Source organism: Ovis aries, chromosome 12 (genome assembly GCF_016772045.2).
Source record: "Ovis aries strain OAR_USU_Benz2616 breed Rambouillet chromosome 12, ARS-UI_Ramb_v3.0, whole genome shotgun sequence".
NCBI classification, from domain to species: Eukaryota; Metazoa; Chordata; class Mammalia; order Artiodactyla; family Bovidae; genus Ovis; species Ovis aries.
Window position 1 is genome coordinate 72,614,843 of NC_056065.1, and position 24,083 is coordinate 72,638,925.

General features: G+C 35.4%; 1 protein-coding gene across 2 annotated transcripts in view; it reads right to left on the reverse strand.

The window, feature by feature from the left end:
* Positions 1–6,431: 6,431 nt before the first annotated feature.
* Positions 6,432–24,083, reverse strand: part of SYT14 (synaptotagmin 14) — a 200,632-nt gene continuing 182,980 nt past the window's right edge. The window contains exons 6-8 of one of the 2 annotated variants that reach the window (XM_060396737.1): positions 19,841–20,030; positions 17,216–17,272; positions 6,432–15,938 (exon numbers count right to left, since the gene is read on the reverse strand). In XM_060396737.1, the coding sequence (XP_060252720.1) occupies positions 15,625–15,938; positions 17,216–17,272; positions 19,841–20,030 (561 nt within the window). In that variant the 3' untranslated portion in view covers positions 6,432–15,624. The remainder of the gene's footprint in view (positions 15,939–17,215; positions 17,273–19,840; positions 20,031–24,083) is intronic. The other variant, XM_027975977.3, reaches the window with a different exon arrangement.

The window sequence follows — 24,083 nt, forward strand, 5'->3', positions numbered from 1 at the left end:
GACTTCTTGGAGAAATGGCTGATTCAGAACTGGGGCCAGAAATATACAAGGCAATCTGAGCTGGGGCATCTCATAGTGCCAGAAAGTAAGGAGGCTCTAGAAAGAGAGGATGAAAGAGAGGAAGCAATAGGAAAAGAGACAAATCTCCTGTGCAGAACTTCAAGTAATTTTCACAGATACTCTGCCTTCAAGAAGGTGGAGCATCATTCCTTAAGCGTCAGTGCAGGGTGACTTCCTCCCAAATGGTACAGTATACAAAGAGGAAAGAGGAAAGCTTCACAGTGGAGAAATCTCACAATCAAAAGTTAGCATAACCTGTGATAACACATGTGGATTGTATGCACCTTAGATAAGATGTACTGGAAATGGCACTTCCCCTCTCTGGTCTTCTTCCCCAAACCCATAGCCTCAGCCTATTCACGAGAAAAACATTAGCTCAATTGAAGGACATTCTACAAAATACCTCACCAGTAACTACTTGAAACTGTCAAGGTCATCAAAACTAAGGAATTGTCAGTCAAGGGGAGCCTAAGCAGACGTGACAGCTAAATGCAGTGTGATGTCCTGGAAGAGAAAACAGCCATTGAGTGGAAACTAAGGCAATCTGATCAAATGATGAACTCTCGCTAATCAGAATATGTCAATATGTGTTCATTAATTGCAACAAATAAAAAATGGTAATAATAGAAAAAACAGGGTACAGGATATACAGGGACTCATTTTGCTATTCTTTTTCTGTAAATCTGATTTTTTTGGGGTTGTTGATTTTTCTTTTTTTAACTTTTATATTGTAGTATAGTTGATTTACAGTGTTAAGATGTACAGCTGATTCAGTTATACACATACATATAACCATTCTTTTTCAGATTCTTTTTCCATGGGTTATTACAGAATATTGAGTAGTTTCCTTGAGAATATTCAAGTTTCCTAGAATATTGAGTAGTATACTAGGCTATACTGTAGGGCCTTGTTGATTAGTTTATATATATAGTGGTGTGTATATATGAATCCCAAACTACTAATTTATCCTCCCCTCATAAAACTGTTCTAAAGTTTAGTTAAAATACTAGCAACCTTTAGTTAGTTGTTAGGCACTAATATTAGCTTAATAATAATGCTATTTCCTGTTAACAATTATAACTATGTCAGGAATGGAATTTTTATCAATTAAATGAACCAGAAATCGTATGCGTCATGGGGCTTCATAAATCAAATTTCATGGTTAGACAAGAAATTTTTTCATTTCAGGTACTAGGTTTCTAAAATGTATTCGTATATTTTTCTTGCCTTGGTAAATAATGCACATTAAATAGAGCCTTTCTGGGTAATTCTCTTCAATTGAAATAAATAATTACAAAAAACCTCCCAAAAACCAAAGAACCCCGCCCCTCCAAAAAAAGACCCACCAAAAAATCCTCTCACCCACACTTCTCAAGATCTCAAACTCAGTCAGAAACAGAAATTCATCAATATCTATTATGCCCTGCACTCTGTTTTAGGCACTGGGAATGCAATTGTGAACAAAACAGATAAATAGTTCCTGTCATCAGAGGACTCACATTCTAGCAAGATGATGGGTTGGCTCTTGGCTCCTGTGACTTACGGCTTTGCACCCGTCCCCAAACTCATTTTAGTCTGTATCTTTTTCCTAAATTCCAGTCCTTCATTTCCAATTCATGGACGTTTTCCACAAAATGTCATTTGGAAGTCAACACAGCTGAAACCGACCCTTCTAAACCCAGCTTCTTTTCCGGACTCCATTATCAATGGCCCTGCTCCTTACCTGCTCCTCAAAAATCATGTTATTCAATCCCATCCTCTCTCATGCAGTGTCCTCACCAGCCCTTTCAACTACTCATCAAGCTCCAGAAACTTTCCCTTAACAGTGTCTTACCAATCCCATTTTATTTTGACCACACCTTGTGCCTTGTAGAATCTTAGTTTCCCAATCAGGGATTGAAACCAGACCCTTGGTGGGGAAAGCACAGTCCTAACCACTGGACCACCAGGAAATCCCTTCACCAATCTCATTTTTAAAAGACTTTCTCTACCCATCTAAGCTTAACTGCTGGTATCCCTTCATACCTAGTTACTTAATATTTGTAAAACATCTAGATTTTAAGAATAGCTTCCTAATTGATCCCCTATTAGCCTACCCTTCTTAAACTCACTGATCTACTCTAAATCTTAAGTCCATAAGTCTCTGGACGGGATTCAAGGTGTTTTTATTTTTTAAACAATCTGTCACCTTGTCTCTCATGATGTTTTCTGCTGAACTGTCTGTTCCAGCTGGGTTTCCTCCTCTCTTCACGCTGTATTCCTCCAGCGTTCTTACTGCTTTTGGTCTGTCTCTGGGTTTGATGCCTAGGTTTTAGGCTTTCCACCCATCACCTTATCACATCTCTTGGGTCACAGTCAAACCTGCTTCTCTGGTCAAGTTGGAGAGACAAGCAATTTGAATCGCTCTAATACCCGTAAAACTGGCTCCTAAAAATAACTTCTTGAGGTAATGCTGCAGGCAGTGTTCCTGAGACTTACCTCATTCTTTGGTTTTTGGCCGCTAAACAATCAGGGGTCAGACAGAGGCTGTCCTTCCTCACCTCGTACAAAAGTTTTATTTTTTTTGACAATGGTGACATCAGACTTCTCTCAGTTGCTAGCTTGGAATCTGTGAACTTACCTATTATTGTAAGGTAGGTGCTGGGAAAACAAAAGGAGCCTAAAATGTATGACATCCCAACACACAGATGTTTATTTCTTGCTCATATAACATAGGAAGATGGTGGTAAGACGATCTCGAAGCAGTGATTCAGGAACCAAGGCTCCTTTGATCCTGCACGCACCATCCCTTTGGGCAACTGCCGTCAGCTAATGAATGGGGAGAGAGACAGTGAAGCAGGCATTTGACCTAGAAATGACTTGTGTCGCTTCCTTTCACATCCAGGTGGCTAGAACACGTAGCCACAAATATTTGCAAGAGAGCAGAAAAGGTAGTCATGTGTGTCTAGGAAAAGGAGAACAAAGATTTTATTAAATAGCTTATATTCTCCCTAAGGAAGACACCCTCAAGTCACATTCAGCTCCTGCAATCCTTTCAAAGTTTTATCTCTGGTGATGTACTCTCCTTACCTGATGGTTTGACTTTGATAATTCAGTGACCTCAGGATTTAAAGACAAGTTATCCACCCCTGACCTCCACCGCATATACAATGTGGAACAGGAAGTGGATAACTGCAGTTAGAATTCTCATTTGAAAAAAATGAGAATGAGAAACATAGAGCAGAAGTTGATTCATCGCAGTGAAACCCCCTACTTCCTTCTTAGTAGAGGAGTTTTGATTTTCTCTGCATTTCTTCTCCTAGAGAAACTGCCTTATCCATTATTCTCAATGGTTCCCTGCTCTGACTTCTGGGAAGGTTTTCCGTTTCCCTTGTGTGCTATGATTTCATTGCAAGTAGGTGTTGAGAATTATTTCCTTCTTGTGAGCTATACAACTTTCAGTTTGCTCCATGAGCACACACGTTTACCCTGCCTTCCTCTAAAATAAGAGGCAACACATTCAAAATTATCTTTGCGACATAGTTGAGTCCCTTTGCTTTCTTGCACAGTCTTCATAGGCCTTTTAAACTTAAAATCCATTTTAGTATAATCTTAATATTTGGGGTTCAGAAGCAGTGGACTTTTCAAATGCTTAAAGCACTTAGTCTCTGGGCCCTCTCCATTCTCCTCAATCTCTGCTGGAAGACCATTTATTTCTTGCCTTCTTGTAGTATCTTTTAGCAAAGAAACATCTCAACACATTGTTACTCTGACTCTTGTATCCATTTTCCTTAAGTTACAGGTTCAGTAGTCACAGGGACCCCCTTCCAAGTAAAAAGGTTTTGCCCTGGCATAACATGGGTTACAGTTTATCGGCCTGTTGTATCCATTTCCTCTCTTCTAGCTGCTTGGCTGCTAAACCAATGTACCATATCGTAGATTTTCATCCTCCCAGAACCCCACTGGAAGATCCCAATATTTTAGCTTCAATTGTTTGCAGTCACAAATGAGTCCGAAATGTGTAAAGGCTCAAATACAACAGAAGTTTTTCTTCTCATTTATGCTGACGTCGGGGGAGAGTGTCATTTCCCCGGTTCTGTCTCGCCGTCGCAAAAAGCTGAAGTGACAGAAGAATCGGTGCCACAGCTCAGTCCCATTAGGAAAAACAAAGGATAGTACACCCTCGAGGAGGTGGGCTGACCCAAAAGACGAAAAGAAGAGAGGCCCCAATCCTCTAGGCTTCCTCCTTTCATACATTTGTCTCCTCCCCCGTGAGCCTGCTCTAAGTAAATCGGGCGAGCCAGGAGGGCTGTTTGTTTTACCTGAGGTTCTCACTCCAGTCCTCGGACCTTCCTTTGATCTATTTTCGCAGGCTTTCCCCTTGTCTTTTAGCCACCGCCATTTGGGACGCCTTTTTCCTATTCTGCCTACCTAACACTAACGTCCCAAGACGTATGTATTCGGTCCTGCTTTTCTGTGCGGTGAGCTAGTGACCCAGGGTCTTCCCAACTCGTGGTTCTGCCATCGCTCGTGTTTCATTTCCTTCTGTCTCCAGTGGAAAGGGAACGATGGCATGGAGAGCACAACGTTATTTCTTAAAAAGCCTCCTTGAAACCGGTGTAGTCACCTTCTGCTCACATCCCATTGGTTGAACTCAAGTCACACAGCCATACCTAATTTTAAGGAAGATCAAGAAATGTAAGTAGGTCATATGGCTAAGAAGGGACAAACACGAATTTTGGTAGACTGGGCATATGAAAAGTATTATTTGGAAGGTTTTCCTTTGGATATATTTCTTTGTATCAGCTGAGAATGTGCTGTCAGTTTTTCCATTTTCCTAACTGAATTTATCAGATCCTCCTAATATGTGTCCTTATTTATTTGGCATTTATTTATACTTATATATAGAAGCCTTTAGTATATTATACTATTTCATTATAAAGTACTATTCAAACAAAATATTTCATATATTTAACTGAAACCTTTTAGTTTTGAATTGGAAATGACTATCTTCAAATGGGAAACATCATGGAATATTTTATCAAAATAAATAAGATTATCAATCTTAGGAAAGAAAAAAATTCACTTAAGTATTATTTTGCATATTGAAGATAAAGGATTTAGTCAATTTGGAATTAAAACTTAAGTATGAACACACAGTATGATGAATAAACTCAATTCCTCTGTAACAATAAAAAATGACTATTGATTTGCTAGTTATAATGTAGATGTGTCTATTTTCTGGTGGAATTTCACTTTTAGATTAATTTTAATTCTATGAAGGACAAGTCATGACCCAGATGACTTTTTTTCAGAGTAAACTCATAAGCAAGACTGTTATTTTTCCTTCTTCAACTTTAATGTCTTAACAGTGGAAGCCTAGGATGTTAAGAGGATGGGGGACACAGCAACAAGCACTGGGAAAGGATAGGAATTCTATAAACTTAGTTAGAGATTAAATTATGAGCCCATTTATTTTAAGCAGAAGTGTTTCACATTTTTCTTGTGTTTAAGTAGTGATGACTAATAACAAGGGAAAAAAACAGATTAATTGGACATTGATATTCTACTGTTTAAAAAATTAATTTAAAAAAGGCTTCTGGTTTATTTATGGAACTAAAGATTCAAAGATAATCAGAGATCAGAGAAGGTAGCAACTTAAATTTCTATAAATTTTAGAGCACCAAAACTTTAGATTCTTTTGAATATGGAAAATAGTACTTGTTCAGTCTGTTCTTATAGCACCTTTCTTGCTGGAAATGAAATGACAAGGGAATGAAATATGAAAAATATCTAAATTAAAGTCTTTGGGAAACATATAATAACAACCTAATAAAAAATTAAAAATTCAACAAACTATTCCTGCCAAATGGAAAATTATTTTGTTAAACAGAATGACAGTACTGATAGGAATTATGATAAGTCTGCAATAAATGAAAGAGCAAGCTAGATAACATTGTATATGTGTGCCTAATCCAGCTAAACATATTATCATTTTAAAGCTACTTAGTTTCATTCCTGATTTGAACACTTGGAGATTATTTTAAAATGTTTAAATTTGTTTGTGGTCTATTTTCTTTGCATGTCAGATTTGACTTAGAATTAAAAGAAAATAATATAACCCAAACATCTTGATAGCAATATTTGATAGCACATTTAAATAAGATTCCTTTTAAACTCAAGATCTTAATAACATCTATATATATCCACTTGATATCTGCTTATGAAGGTGACATTATTTTATTTTGTGTAACAGTCACAGTAACACTTGTCAGTGATAAGCATTCAGGCTGATTTTTGGGTATCATCAACAGAGAAGTTACATGTTTACCTATTCCAAATGAGTACTAACATGTAAAGAGATCTGTTACAGAAAAGTGAAGAAAAGTGACTTGTAACCCACACAAAAATTTATTCTCTGGAAAATTAAACTGACGTTAAAATCTCCTTGGATTAATAATTTGAACAGATTTTACACTGTTTACACAGAGGTCAGCAATTTCTTTCAGTAATACAATAATACAAAAGGAAAAAGGCACCGAGACAATCGGTGAGTAGATAGTAGAAAAGTCAATACGAGGATAAAATGCAACAAACAGCACATTTTCAGTTACATGAAAATGGTTAGACATATGCTCATCCTATAAAATGGGCTGCTTCACACACGCATCTGTTCATATTTTTGATCAAAAATGCAAATTAATATGTGACAATAATACAGCACTGTTGATAACCATACAGACGCTATATTAATAAGATCCATTAATGGTGTAGACTCTAGAAAATACATCGGAGACAATTTAAGACCAAGGGAAATGTTAGTCAGCAGTGCATTTCTTCAGGTTAATAGAGTTTTGCTCACAGAGCATTTAAACTTCATCACATAGTTATATGCATTATTAGAAAAATAAGTAAGAAAGCTCTGTAGAAACTATCCTATTAAGCTTCTTGCCTCAACAAAAGAAGAAAGGAAGAGAAATGATGATGGAAAGAAGCAAAACAAGGGAATATTGAATAAAAGATTCCACTAATTGAATTTTCCATAAAAATTACATTATGTTGACAAATATATAATACAAGAGTGTTGAGCTGTGATGACCATCATGAGTTTTAGAAAAAAACAGATGCCAACATTTATCAAGACCCTTAAACTCATATAATTGTTTTTCATCAAGGCTAACTGAACTGAAAAGTATATTGATACATTTATAATTTCAACATTCTAGTAAAAATCTAGCCAACGTTTGGCTAGCTCCTCTATGACAGCTTCAAAGATTCCTCAAAATTGTTGCCACTGTATTATTATCTTCACCACAGAAACAAAGGCCATCTCAATAGAATTATGTAGAGACATTATAAATTAACTCTGTAATGCAAGCCATTACTGGAAATTTTCCTTGTAAATTTAAAGTAATATTTATAATTTCAAAATACTGTCAGAAATGTCACCAGTATTTCCTAGCTGTGTTTCAAATAATTGTTTAAATATATTTCAATACTGAGAGAGCCAATTTATATGTAAAAGCTACCTTGGTCTCCCCTCACAAAACAAATGTGACGTTATTGTAGAATGTTGTAAATACTCTCAGTAGTTACGCAAGAAGACTGCCCCACCAGGACCAGCACCCTGTCTGCCCAAAGCCTTCTCATGACTGTTTACTTCAGTCTTCCTTTTTTTTTTTCTTTAATAAACGTGCCCAGTTAAGTCAACATTTAACAATTTAAAATCAGGACTTTAAAAAAGACTTTCTCACCAAATGTAAATTCAAGCTAGAGAGGAAAGAGAAAAGACCAAAAGGTGAGAATTTAGGACATAATGACCCAAAATCTCATTTCCAAGAAGTTGGCTTCTATTCCATTACAACTGAAATCATCCTGGGTATTAATTTGAGTATTTATGGTGTCATACCAGGGCACTAAGACATTGGTCCTTTGCATCAGGGGTCTTTTCTCCTCTAGGTGCTTCTGTATTACTTTTATCAACATTAACAGAGGCTACGAATAGGAATCACTGGTGAGGATTGACCTTGAGGGTATAAGTGGTTTGGTTGTTACTGAAAATAATACCATCTGGAGGAGGTGAGCACATTCAGAGACTGACAAATGAAGTGTTGGTAAGAGGTTCACAGCTTCAGCCAGATGTAAAAGGCAAGAGAGGCAATAAATCTCAGAGATAAGGGGAAGTTACTATTTTCTCACTAAACATAATACCATATTTAATATTAACTGCTTAGATTTCTGGAAATAAGCGTTCTAGCAATATCCAAATATACAAACAAATTTCAGCTAATTATTTTTTCAGTGTATAATAAGGTATTATATTTCCTCTGTTGGGTATTCATTTTAAACACAGTAAGTGTCAGGTGAGAGAGATCACATAGTTAAGGATGAAACAGAAAGGGGTTAGGTTTTTCTTTTTAAAACTGTCTTGAATATTTAAAAGACAAACTCCAATATCAAATAGTCATCAGAATAACAACAACAACAAAGGGTGAAGGGCCCTGAAATAAAAGGACAATTTGAGAAGCAGACTGTCAAGACGACATTGAAATAATGTCTAACATCTTGCAAAACTACTGCTGTATCAGTGACTTTGTTCTCATACTTAATTATTTAGAAATTTTCATGTACTAATGGGTTGAAATTCTACAATAAAATTATGCCAAACTTTTGTTACATTAATAATCACATTTTTTTTCTCTGCTCCCAAGCCAGGCAACATGGTATGAGGGAATCACACTATTCAAGAGAAGTATACAGCAACAGCAACCATCACAAGGTATCCAACAAGCCTGATGACTAAGAGTGCCGAACTTTGCTTTCTCTCCAGTCTCTGAGAACTCCTATCCAGTCCTCTCTGCTGTCCAGTTCATGTGATTAAGTGTAAAAAGTCAGGGTATCACTTTTTGTTAGAAATTATGCAGCTGTGATAACTCTGGAATCTACTGTGAATGTACATGAATGTGTTGTTTTTAGTCGCTAAGTTATGTCTGACTCTTTTGTGACCCCATGGGCTGCAGCCCTCCAGGCTCCTATCCATGGGATTTCCCAGACAAAAATACTGGAGTGGGTAGTCATTTCCTTCTCCAGAGGATCTTCCTGACCCAGGGATTGAACTCTCGCCTCCTGTATTTGCAGGCAGATTCTTTACCACTGAGTCACCAGGGAAGCCCCATACATGAATAGGAATGGAGAAAAAAGTCCTGGAGGAAGGAAGAAGGAACATTTTAAGCAAGATGCATACTTGACTAAATAGGGAGAGAATAAAGCAAGATTCTTATATTCATTTTTGATAATGGATTAGTAAATCAAGTTTGTCAAACTCTCTCATGTTAAGGTTGTGTTAGCCAAATTTTAAGTTATAACCAGACCAAACACTGACACAGGAGCATTCACAAAACAGCCTAATTCCATACCACATTATTTCAAATATTCAGCGAACCTAATTTTTCAGTGGGTTAATCACAGATCTTTGTCAGGAAAATACTTTCAAAACGTAAAATACATTCATGCAACATATTACAGCAGAAAAGTTGGTATGACAACATTTTAAATGAGGGAAAATAGAAACTCAGATGAACATAATATATATGGCATTTATTTTTAGAGAAAAAGGACTCGAGGCTGATGTGTTAACTTGCTATTTGAAATAAAAAACTCTAAGAAAGAGCTAAGCAATCAAGGAAATGGAGATCAGATCAGAAGCGATAGAAACACTGCCGTTTTTGAGTGAAGAATCCAGGAATGAGGTTCATCTGATGAGTATAATGACAATGAAGTCATTCAGGATGATGATAAGAGGCAAGAAAGCTTACTATACACAAGAATGAAAAATGCCACCACCTATGACTACCCCTGTACATGCACTTAAAGGTCAGTCTTATTTCATTTAGAGTACTGACAGGTATACTAGGTAAATATCTTCTCAGACTCTCTTTGCCTTAACCCTATCATTGTAAAGATAGTTTGCAAGGAAATATTTGAACAATAATCCCAAACAAATTTTCAGGAATAATAAAACTAACAGAATAGAATTTATTTATTATATCATGAAACACTTTGGAAAAGTTATGTTGACTGTGAATGCAAAGAAACTCATAATTAAATATTACTTTTAAGTGCTTCATTAAATATCTTTCTTTTTAAGGAAGCACAAGTAAAAAACAAATCAACAGCACTAATCCTAGCTTAATCTTGCTCTTCTTTATCACTATCACACTTTAAGATCTAATCTATGGGTATTGAAACGCGACTGCCAATAATTCTATATGAGTTGTACATTCTATACCAATGCATCTAAACAAAGAATTTCCTGGGAAGCTTAATAAAATTTAGATTCTTGGGCTCCACTCCAGACCAAATGAAACAGAATCTCTGGAGGCGGGGCTTTGGAATACAAATTAAGCTCTCAAAATAATTATTAAACACAACAGTTTGGGAACCACTGTTTTAAAATTTTGCCCTTGGAGAGTATGTCCTGTGATGGGAGTGTAATCTGTATTTGATCTCTAAGATTCAACTCAGGCATTCTTTCCTCCAGGAAGATTTTTCTGAACTCCATGTTATTCCTTTGCTAAACTTATTCTGTGGTTGTCTTTCCACTTTATCATGCAAACTCTGTGAGGGCGAAGACTTTGTCTACCCGATTTATTCTCTCTCCATTTGTAGCACTTAGAAAAACACATGGCACATAGTAGGTACTCTTACATATATGAAATGAAGAATAAATCCATGCACAAGTTCATAAATAAATGTTGAGATATATAACAGTATTATTGACTTCTTCTGTATAGGTAATTTAGTTTAATTCAATATTTATAGTGTGCCTACTATGAGCAAGGGACATACAAAGATAACAATACAGGACATTAAGTACTGGTGAGAGGGGAGATGCATATAATAAAATTAGCTGTCATCCGGTTAAACCTTAACAAAGGGTAGAGAAGCAACATAAAGTAAGAGTGCAGAGGAAGACAAGAGTCTTTCCTCTCATCATCAGTATGGGCAAGACAGAGAATCATGGATACAGGCTATCCACTTCACAGGGCAGAAAAGTGAACGTGTACAATAGAAATATTTGGATTCCCAGTAATGGACAAGGAGCAGAACAAATTGATTCATACATTTTCAGAATATAAGTATAGGCTGAACTGGCAGAGTAAATTAATCCCCAAGTCTTTGAAAATATAAGCCATCTACAAAGTACGACACAAAAGTACCATTTGTGTCCTGAGAAGGAAAACAACCCTCTGATCTTTTCTTCTTTGTCTTGTAATTCTTTTTCCCAAGCTCTGTGTGTTTTGGTCTTCTTTTTTTTCTAGTTCAGCCATCCAACTAAAGCGTGTGTGGGGTATTATTGATGAATGTAATGTTGTTCAGTTTTTTCTTGCAATTAGTTAAGAGGGATACAATTGTAATACGTATGATATAAGTTTCAGAGTAATTTATATGTGGGTCCTAATCCCAGTTCTGTTACTAAGTCTGCGTAACTTCTAACCTGCAGTTGTATCATCCATAAAATGTTGACAATATTACTTACCTCATATTACTGTTGTAATATGAGTATCAAAATAACAAATTATTGTGCTACATCTTAGTAAACTATAGCAGTTACCAGCATCATTATTATACATTTTGGTGAATACAGATGATGTTTTAAAGTTAATCTAGGGGAGGGAGGTGGGAGGGGGGGTCATGTTTGGGAACGCATGTAAGAATTAAAGATTTAAAAAAAAAAAATTAAAAAAAAAAATAAAGTTAATCTAAAAAAAAAGTACTCTGTTTAACTTTGTGCTCAATATTGAGTTTTGTTGGTGATGATGACGACACAATGGCCACTTCCAGTGCAGGCCATGGGTGAACTGGTGACAGTGAAAGAAAAAGGAAATGGGGGAAACTTTGGAATAATAGCTCTCAATGAGAAAAATCTCCATGAGTGGACATGTAGGCAAACAGCAGTTTCAGAACGTGGATTTGTATCATTGCTATTAACAGCTGCATAGAGACCTTGAGAAATTTGTTGGTGACTACTGTTCTAGTTTCATTTAAATTTATACTTCAGCCTCTCTCTCAATCCACTTGAAAAGCTATGATGTCATTTGAGCTCCATCTTCATCTTAAAGAACACCCTCAGTTGCATGAATTCTTGTGCTATAACAGTTTTTGTAAGCATTACATTTCTGACTCACTTGACAAGTAAAGCAAAGATGAAGGAATCAAGAAAATGATTTAACATATAGCCCTGGGCTTCTGAAGTGGACTGGATGAAAAAGTCCACCAGGCCCTAAATTTAAACATGTTGCTATAACTAAGGGTAGATTAGATATTTTCTCATTGGTTTTTCTGTTTTTAAAATTGTGATTCAACTTATTATTTTTGTCACTAAGTTCAACAATATCAAGAATTCGCTGAATGCACGGTAAGAAAATATGCGAAGAAACTTCACAAAAAGTGTGAACAGTACAGAAGACACAAAGATTACAGAAGAAAACTTCTTAAAGGTAAGAGGATATATGAAACCAATTCTCTACTGATTTAAGATACACTCTGCTTCCTGGGCAGTAATAAACAACTACATTTTGCAGCTCATTTGGGAGACAAATAAAACCTGTAATTCCAAGCTCAGGAGCTCCCATGAATGCCAGTCAATTGCTGTATTTGGACTATCTCATTTTATTACAAAACTTAGGGGATCTGAAGAGAACAACAAGAAAGTGGGTTGTCTTTCTCAAGTTTCTCAGACAACACCTGCTGCCCACCACTGGGCCCCTATTTGCTTTAATTGCTAAGATGTAAGATTTTTCCTTTAAGCTTTCATGCAAATTTAAGCTCACAAAAGAGCAGCAGTACAGTCTTGTACATTAGATTCAGCAGAGTGAGTGGGTCTCTTGAGCCCTATTTAATCTTTTTCTCAAAGAATAGACAAATTTGGGGTAGTAATTACTCTAAGTTGTGTCAATCCAAAGAATAAAAAGATATATATTTTGCTGTGTGTGGAGGAGAATGGCAGCAAATAGCACCCCAAACCAAATATAATTTCTAGTAAATATACAGAGGAGAAAAATAATCCGTAAACTTTGTAAATGCGTTTCTATTTAGTTATCTGAAAAAAAGCCAGGGCACCTGCATCTTTACAAATACACACATATATGTATACATACACCCATATATACATATACATATTGTGTGCAGGTGTGTGCTGGGTGTAAATACCCATACACATACTTCATAATCTTTGAGGACTTGGCAGCTGGGGCGGAGGTAGGGTCCTTCTTAAAATTAAAAAAAAATTGTTGATTAAATTTTAGGCCATTCTGGATTTGATCCTTAGACTAGCTAAACCTCTAAGGATATATCCAAGCATACACACACAATTCTGGGCACAGTCTGAAGAAAGACAGATTTAACAAATAATATCTAGATAGTTCTTTACTTGCTAAAGGAGAAAGCACCAAGCTGGTCTCATGTGTTTGACTAGGCTTTGTTACAGCTGCAAATGAGACTGATAACTCTTTTAATTATTAGGCCAATCCTGGTTGTTAGCAGTGCACTTAGTTGTTTCAAAGCCAAAAAAGTTACTCGCAGCATCAAATGCCTAAATCCAATTTCTCAGTGAAACCTACAGCCCCCCTTCTAATCTCTTCCCATATCTGTTGCTAAAAATACTTTCATGAGATATTTTGCCATTTGATTCATGTTTGAACTTTATAACCTAACTGAGTCACAAAACCCTGGAAAATGCTCATTAATGTAATAAGAGAATGGGTTCTTCCTGTTAATGCATCTCTGTAACATACATTCTTAAACCCCATGTCACCTGATACAGCATTTGTTTTGTATCATATAACTCATGTATATGAATGCAGAGAGCTGCCATTTTTTTAAACTAAAAAATATTAGGAGTTCACTGTCTTTTGGATTTCTTTTAAGGCCTTTCAGTACAGCCAAGCTGAAGTAATAATATCTATGCATTTTTTATTATGGTAATAACAAGTTCTAGCTTACAATAATACATAGTACTTAGTTGGGACTAGGAACAATGATATACTGCTTTTGAATAACTGGTAAATAGTCTGTTTTGTCTAATTTAACTAGGAATTAGAAAGAGAAAAAAGAAAATATTTTTCATATATACAAAACATATTCTATTTAATAAAGTATGTGCATAAAATTATATATTGGTTAAGAGGCAAAATTAAAAAGAAAACTGCTTATAATATTCCTGATAATTAGAGTTCCTAAATATAAAAACAACAAATGCCTTGCCATTTAAAAAAATTAGCACATTGTACAACTTTTACATACTTCAGAGGAAATAAAGATCTTGTGACACTGTTCTGAGGAATCTAATCTTTACATTTATAAAAATTGAAGGCCTAATTTTGCAAATACAACTTTCAAGCTGTATGAGCAAATTTAACTCACATGGAAGGCACAGGATGACATCACGTTGAAGAACGTATCTGTAAATTTCATAAAATCTAGTCACAAGTTACTAGAAACATTTTAAGGAATCTCAGAACTGTTTATGCTGTTCTGATTCACACTTAGAATTGAAGAGTCTTTATATCACAAATACAAATTGAAGTAAGAGTGAAGAAGAAGAGAACTGTTTCTTATTTGAATGCTACCTGCTTTATGCAGTGTTGGTTAATAAACACTCAGAGCAGATGATTAAAATTTCCTTTAACTTGAATTGTTTTCAATTTTCAACAGCTTATTCACTATATTTTTTTTAGTTTGTAAAAAAAATGTACTTTCACATTACTACAATTTTAAACAGTCAATCATTGAAAGAGATTTTTAAGTAAAGTCCTGCTCTATTAGCTTCCTACATTGGAATACAAGAATACAGGAAGTGCTTTCAACAGAAAGTTACATGGTTCTACAGTACAACCTGTCTAGGAGACTTGCAAAGGACCAGTACAGTGACTTGGTCTCTTTGGATCAGGCAAAATCAGAGGCAATTGAAGAAGTGAACTTTTCTTAAAATAATACATAAAAAGATTCCCTTATGAAAATGAATACTTGCTTGCACTTAGATTTAGTGCTATTGAGAAGAACAGAGGCACAACAAAAAGGAAAATAACCTGAACTAAAACAATGTACAATGTAACTGAAAGCCTTCACCATTAGACTTGACTGATGCAGGATGACTTTCTCATATTAGAGAAATCACACACACTGGGGACGAGCCAGTTTTGTGGATAATATGTAGCGTGCTGCAACTACAAATTCTGATTTTCAAAATCATTTATAATCGTGACTTTTCATGATGTTACTGGCTCTTTTGCTACAGTAAAATTAACTTCACGCCAAAAGGATGCTCTGAAAGCTCTGGAGGACTGTTAGTTTAACAAAGAGGATGCCAGTTTCTCATTTTCTCAAACGCGCTCTGCTAGAGACCCATCTTTTCTTCGTTGATGTCAGTAATAGACGTTTGCTCCACAGAATTTAAAGCTTTTGGGGAGAATGTTACAGATGACTCTTCAAAGAATAGCTCTTCTAACGGTGACTAGGTAACAGGAACGCTGCACTCAGAGATGCTGCTGCCTGGAACCGGAATTGCCCCTTCCTCCTGAGTCATCACGACTCTAGCAATGCGTGCCATCTACAGACTTGCTGTCCTTTAGACTCTTTCATTTCAGTCCAGTGGTTGAGTTCCTCTTCTCCAGAGCTGTTCAGACCTAAGGAAACCCAGCCTATCATCTCTTTCCTTTTCATGCTGCGTTTGTTATACACGGACAGTATGAGCGTCACATCAGAGAGCTGAAACAGGGCCACTTGAAAAACAAACGTTTCTTTGTAGACCGGATTTGGCTGCCCTCTGCGGATGGATGTCTTGCACTTGGACATCTCTTGGCCCATGGAATTCAGTAGGGTTAATTTAACATATGTATCTACAGAAAAAAAAACAAAGCAAAACATACCACAAATATCATTTGAAACAAACTCAAAATGTCTTTCTTGTAACACTTGATGAGGTTAAGTATTCAGACTTTATAAGGATATACCATGTTTACCATGTTTACCATAGTATACATGTATACCATGTTTAGGAGAAATCTGGTAATTCCATTTTGATGTAGAAGATCATAAAATGTGACAAGTACAGAGAACGCTAAGTAGGCATAAAATCTTTGGGGGTAATAATATCTTAACCTCACTATTTCTAGAATTTAAAGGTATACCTCATAATCCTTCCCTTACCCTGACCTCCCCACCCCCGACCTCCCACTACCCACCCTGCCCATTCCCACCCCCATTTAGATTCACTAAGCAGGACATCATAGCATTAATAAACACTTAGCAAGCTCAGTTAGCCACAACACTGTAAAGCATTCCACTGTGTTTTCAGAGTGTAAGAATAAACAAACAAATAGAAATGAAGGCAAATGGCAAGGAGGAAAAGAGAAAGACAAGAATGCAAAGATGACATCGAAACAGCTTAGGATGAAATGTCAAAAAAATCTCTGCATGGATGTGGTTTTTAAATACATTTTTAAAACATTTCAGGGCCAAAATGAAGCCAAATGCACTAAAGACTCAACGTTTAGCAAATCAAGTAAAACTTTCTCCTTGGTTTCATGCAAGAGTACATTTAATGTGCTTTTTGGATGGTTAAAAATAAATACTACAGGATTCCTTTTTGGCACAATTTAATGTGAAGTTTTAAGTATGGTATCTTAACTATTTTCATGAATTATAAAAAAAAGTTGATGTGATGTTTAGTGTACCAAGTGAAACATAACAGTTCATTGCCTGGTTACTTAGGAGATAAACCCTCATTTCAAACAACTGTGTTTCCAATTTCTTCAGAACTCATGCAAATGATCTTCAGCATGTAGATCCATCATGTGTACTTCATATCAAAATTTCAATTAATTTTATGAAAATTTCAATATTTCTCAATGAAATATGTTTCTACATGAATCAATATAATGAATAAAAATTAAAACCTTCAATTTTAAAAGTTTTGCTAATTTTATAGATACTCTGAATACCATCATCCATAATCAGAGATAAATTCTAAGTTAGTTTTATTCAAAGTACCACAGATAATAAATGTGCATTTTTTGGAAATCAACATGGTGGACAGCTTCACTGCTGGCAAGTTTTAGGGTATTTTGTTTTTGCATGAAAAGACAACATCCAATTAGCCTCTACAGGAACTCACCTCGGATTATATAAACCTGTCCACCTATCAAGTGTTTTAGACAACAGAACAGTCCATCTGAGAACAGGGGGTGGAAAGCAGTAAAAGAAATAATGACCAGATGTCAATTGTTGGGTGAAGGAGGGTCAAAGGTTAGAAGTAAAGAGGAAACGCTGTTCACTGGAGTGGAAGAACACAACACTTTAGCATCTTAATTCAGGTAGAGGGTTGAACAAAGGGTATGTTGGGTAAATTTCATGGAATGAGAATTTTTAAGGTCACTGTGCAATCTTAAACAAAAATTACACTGTTTTAAAGTGGGACATCTTTATAATGATATCCTTGTGGTCTAAAGCACATTGAACATAGAATCATGCAAATTATCAGACTATAAAAGACTGAATAAAAGTCATTAAAAGATCATTATAATTATTATTTCGCTAATTTTTAAAGTTTATCCATGCAATAGTTAACATTTCCAACACTTTTATTAATCCCAATGTAATATAAAATTAAGTTATGAAAAATAGGACTACTAAAATTTTTGTTCCTGAATGTTACTATTGTTCTTTTAAGACAAAAACTGGATTAGTCAGTCTATAACACAGTTCAAAGCTTAGAACCCAGGTATATATGAAGGGTCACAATCTTATATACAGTATGACAAACTGATAAAACTGTCTTCTATTTTACTTTATAAATATTTTATTTCATATAATAAAGATTAATGTTAACTTGTATTTACCTGCTAGCCACCTCCCAGCTAATACCAGTAACTGTCCTAATACTGAAGCTCTAAATCTAAAATAATGGAAACTGCTATAACCTATTCTTTAACCTGAAAGATCTATTCTGTGGATGCAAATCTCTCTTGTATATTATCCTCTCCTGCCTCTCTCTACTCCCTATCCTTCATTTTAGTTCTGATAATTGTTTCTCTGCTTCTATCAGGGTGGCTTCAGCAAGGACAGAAAGACAAACCTATCATTTCATTCTGCTCCTTTCTAGCATTTCAAGTTAAAGATTTGTCAAAAAATTAAACTATTGGCTAAAGTAGGAATGGCAAACTGATGGCTTGCTACTAAATGTAATCCCAAATACATTGGGGATTTTTTATCCCAAAATTTTATCTGTTTATCTGTTACAGTGTTTCAAAAACACTCAAAGTTTAGCAAATCAAGTAAAACTTTCTCCTGGTTCCAAGCAAGAGTACAGTGCTCCCTTGCATTTGCCACAGGTCTTTCCATGATTTTATCTTTCATTTACAAATTCTGCTCATTTAAGTTACTTCCCAGGCCATTTGAGTTTCCTTTCCTAGTGTGGATTAACGAAGATAACCAAGTCACACTTCCAAAGCTGTTTAGTAATCACTTCTTTCCTTCCTCTGAATTTTTCCTTTTGAAAGGAAAAAGGGGACAATAATAATTGCATCCTTTTTACGTGCCTTTATCTGATTTGAGTATCACAATTACCCTGTGAGATACAACCTTAATTTTAGACATAAGGAAACAAACTTAGGGGAGTTAGGTCATTCGTCCAAGGGTAGAAATATAAACCTAATTTTGGCCTCCGACTTTCTAATGCAGGGACAGATACACTGTGTGATGTATGTGAGAAGCAAGGTTTCCAGTACTACTGAGGGCACATTAAATATATTTTTATGACTTTTCACTTTGACTGAAAAAATAATTGTTAGAATACTTAGAAGTAAAGTTAACTCAAGGGTGGAAAAAGTTTCCCCTCCTCCAACAATCATTTGCTACCTGGAGTAAAATACTGCTTTTAGCAAGTTTGTGAGAAATCATGAAACAAATATAAGGGTGCCATTACTGTTCAAGACTTCCTTTCAAATTTTGAGCTTAGGCCATCAACAGCTTTAATTTTACAGAAATATAAAGAAGCTGCTACTTTCCCAGTTCGTTTCTACAGATAACAATAAACAGTTTTGGAGGTATACTGTGACAATTTCTCTGTGCTTGATCCACTCCCCACCTCCTGAACTAGGAGAGAGATGAGAGAGGAGAGAGAGATGCTGATGGACAGGGTAGAGGGGTGTATACCATCTAGCTTTCCTTTCTTAGCATCCAGTATAAACGTCAAACCATTCCTTATTCGTTTTGTCCTGGTAAAAGCAACGCATATTTCATTTAAATAAGACTCTGCAGGCAGTACGGATTTATAATTTTAAAGGAGGAAAAATGTAAAGAAACACTTTTTTTCTTAAAATTGTTAATGCAGACAATAAGGAAAAATACAGAAGGATACACATTAGTTCATAGTACTGCATGCAGATAGAAAACACATTGATTTTCAGTTAACAATAGCTATAAATATTCCTCATCATCTGTGGAATATTACCTTAAACAAAGACTCATAACTTTTTCTGGTATTAGAAGATAATGGCTATGATAGGGCTGATTTATTCTGAAGATGCTGAAAAATGTAAAGTCTTGTCAGCTTACAATTAATATTTTGATTTTCAAATCTTTCTACTTCCCAAATGACTGGAAATAGAAAACATGAAATAGATTAGCTGATGATTGCACCATTATCAATTGGCTAAGACTAAATGACAGGATTGAAGCCCTAACACTTAGAATCCCGTAAGTACAGAAAACATTAGAATTAAGAAAAGTTTTCACTCACTGGGTGGCCTGTTTGCTGCCAAGTTTTTGAAGTGGCTGCCTTTTATCACTTCTGCGGATAGCCTTCCAGTTGTGGCGTTATAGAGCAGACCAATGAGAATTTCTGGGACCGAGCCGTGTTCAAGAGACTGACAGGAGGACGTGCTTTCACTGCAGGACATTTCCGACACGCTCATTTGGGAGTCACAGCCCTGCAATCAAAAATGAGATCTTTATAGTATTTTGTAAAAAAAGATATATTAATAGATATGTTGGTAATGCCCTGTTTGTTGGAATGAGGTAGGTAAATCATGATAAAGACAAGAGTTGCAAGCAAAATTCCCCAAATACTAGATGAGAAATGTTTTTAGCATATTTTGGTTTCTGGATCTCTTTTCATCATATGACAGTCAAAGGAATAACAGGAGATGAGGTTTCATAAATTCTTGCATGTTTGTATACAAAAGAGAAGAGAGAAATTTCTTAAACTCATAGCTGTTAATGAACTCTTTCCTGAACACAAAAGATTGTTCAAAGATTTACTGACCTTAAAAGACTGACCCAGATTTAGACTCAATTGCATTAAATGTAAATGTCTTAATTGTGCCTTTAAAGACACAGATTGGCAGACTTTGATTAAACAAGCAAAAAATCTGCTATTTATACACTGATACGTAAAACACTGACATATAGAAAGTCGAATAAAAAAGGGTGGGAAAATATTTGCCATGCAAATAATAAGCAAATGAAATTTGGTGTAGCTACATTAGTATCAGCCAAGGTTAGCTTCAAGGCAATAATAATTTCTAGAGATAAAGAGGTACACTGAATAATAATAATGCTTCAAATTTACCAGAAAGATAAAGTAATTCCAAATTTGCATGCATGGGCTCAAAAGCAAAGATTTAGAAAGCAAAAACTGCCAGAACTGGAAAGGAAACAGGCAAATCTACAACCAGTGGGATACTTTAGCATACTTCTTTCAGTAACTGACCAAATAAGGAGGCAAATAAATACAGTAATGGTGTAGAAGATTTGAATATCATGATAAGTAAAATTGACCTAATGGTAATATGCAGAACATCATACGCTACAACTACAGAATATACATTTTCTCAAGCACATAGTGGATATTACATCCTTTTTTTCACAATAGACTTCTACAAAAATATGTATTAAAAAAGCAAACAAATTTCAAATGATGGAAATAATTCAGAATTTTTAAAAAATCAGCTATAAATGCAAACTATCTTCTAGTGAAGAAAGAACTCCTAAAAATTTGGAAATTAAGGATATAATTATAAATAACCCACAAGTACTTAAACAATAATGAAAATAAGTTACTTGAAAAGATGAACAAAAATAGATAAATGTTAGTCCAATTAAGAAAATAAGAGACAAGGCACAAATAAAAAAATATCAGTAATGAAACGAGACACTACTATATATTCTACTATATAGACCATGAAAAGATTTTTTAAAGAGTAAAAGCAGCTTTCTTTCAACAAATTTGAAATTCTGATGTAATAGACATATTCTTGGAATAGTACAACTAACCAAAATAGACACAAGAAGAAATACAATATCTGAACAGTCTTACTGAAGAAATTGAATTAGTAATTAAACAAATTTCCAAAACAAACAGAAAATAAAACAAAAAAACTTTAGTTGGAGGCTTCAACAGTGATTTCTAATTAATAATACTAGTCTTATGCAGGGTTTCCCTGATAGCTCAGTTGGTAAAGAATCTGCCTGCAATGCAGGAGACCCCGGTCCAATTCCTGGGTTGGGAAGAGCTGCTGGAGAAGGGATAGGCTACCCACTCCAGTATTCCTGGGCTTCCCTTGTGGCCCAGTTGGTGAAGAAGTCTTATGCAAACTCTTGGATAGTAGGAAAAGAGGAAACACTCCCCTGTTTCCCTAAGAAAGCAGAAAAACTTCGGGGCTTCCCTAGCGGTCCTGTGGTGAAGACCCGTGGTTAAGACCCACTGAATAGGGCACGGATTCCATCTGCCGTTGGAGAACTAAGATCCCACGAACCACGTGGTGTGGCCGAACAAAAATAGCCAAGCCTTAAGATCAAAACCTGACAGGGCATTATTAAAAAATTACAGGATTTTCTCATTCATAAACTTAAGATTCAACACTAAATAAACTGAGCAAAGCAAACTGAGCAACAGATAACATCATACTTAGTAACAATTTTCAGTGTTTCCCCTTTGAAACTGGAGATGTGACAATGATGCCAACTATTACCACTGGCAGTCAGCGCTGCACTGGAGACTCCAGCTAGAGAAGGTCCTTCGCCTTACGAAAGGCAACACAATGAAATAAAAGGTACAGTGACTTGGAATGTCCTTATGTGCATTCTACACAGTTACGCCACCATGAAATCGAAAAAGTCTGCAGACATGTCACAGCTACAAAGGTAAAATTTAAGAATCCATATATTGCTATATACCAGCAACAAATTCAAAAATAAAACTTATTTTGAAATGGCATTTATTAGAGGATAAAATATAAAATATCTAGGAATTAATGAAGAAATGGTATGCAAGGACTCTGTACAGAAAACCACAAATATTATTGAGAGAAATTTAAAAGTGCTGTATATACTATGTTAATGAATTATAAGGTTCAATTTTGCAATATTCTCTCCAAATTGATTAAATGTAATCATAATTAAGACCTTAAGAGGCTTTTTGTGTGGAACTTGACAATCTAATTCTAAAATGCATGCAGTATACAGGTACAATGGAATAGCATTTAGTCTTAAGAAGGAAATCTTGCCATCTGTGATAACATGGATGATCCTGGAGGCCATTATGCTAAGTGAAATAAGTCAGTCACAGACAAATACTGTGTGGTTTCCCTTATGTGAGATATCGAAGATAGTCACAGAGCAGAGAGTAGAATGGGGGCTGCCAGCGGCTGCCAGCTCAGGGAATGGAGAGTTGTTGTTCAGTGGGTATAAAGTTTCAGTTATGCACAGTGAGTGAGTTCTAGAGATTTGCTGTACAATAATTAATCAATCTAGAGTTAACAATATTGTACTGTATACTTAAAATTTGTTAAAGGCTAGATATCACATTAAATGTTCTTACCACAATAAATACAAGATAAGATAGGGCGCTCTGCTCTACTGAGTATCAAAATTTACACTAAAGTTACATTACTGAAGACAATGTGATAAAACAATGCATAAAAGATTATTAAATAGAAAGCCCACTAATTAATCTACACATAATAGACGCAATTCACAACAAAGGTAGAACTATAAAGCAGTGGGGAAAGGACAGTCTTTTTAATAAACAGTGACAGAACAACCAGTTATTGACATAGAAATAAATGAAAATTAACCCTACCTCAAAATAGACCAAAAAACCCCAACTGTAGATCTGAATATAGAAGGTAAAATGATAAACCTATACATTAAAATAAGAGACTATATTCACCATCTCAGGGTAGGGGAAGACTTCCTTAAAGAAAACAGAAAAGCATTAATCGTAAATTAAAGTTTAGTGAATCCAGCAACATTAAAATTAAGAATTTCTGAGCTTCAACCAAGACTTTTAAGAGAGCAGAAAGGCAAAATCATCACGTAGGAACAGAGGTCTGAGATATACATAGTTCACAATTAGCTCAAATTCCAAATATACTAGCTCAAACACCTATAGCGCCATAAGAAAAAGACGACAATGACTTGACAGATACTCGAACCAGCACTTTCACAAAATAATCGTCAATAAAAACCCGAAATGATGTTCAACTTCATTAACAATCAAGGAAAAGGAAATTAAAACCATGAGGTAACACTATATAACAAACAGATGGGCTAAAACAATACTGTGGTTAGGACACAGAGCCTCATTTTCCAATGGTTATAATGTAAAGCGATGCTTTCTCAAAATGTTAAAAATGCACAAACCATAATATCTGTCAATTCCATATACTTATCTCCATCAGGAATATGTGTAATGCTTGCCGAGATACCTATGAAAGAACGTCCTTAGCAGCATTATTTATAAGGACCCGGAAGAGCGGAACAGATAAACAAGTTGTGGTGAGTTCATAAAACACAGCAAGTATGCTGCACATACAGTTTCTATACACTAGACAGCAATGAAACTAATTACAACTACATTTACAAACATGATTTTGAGTGAAAAATGCTGACCCTAAAAGGATACTTAGCTATATGGTTCCATTTATTTAAATTTCGACAACAAAAGCCCAAAACGAAAACCAAAGAAAGACCAGGATAAT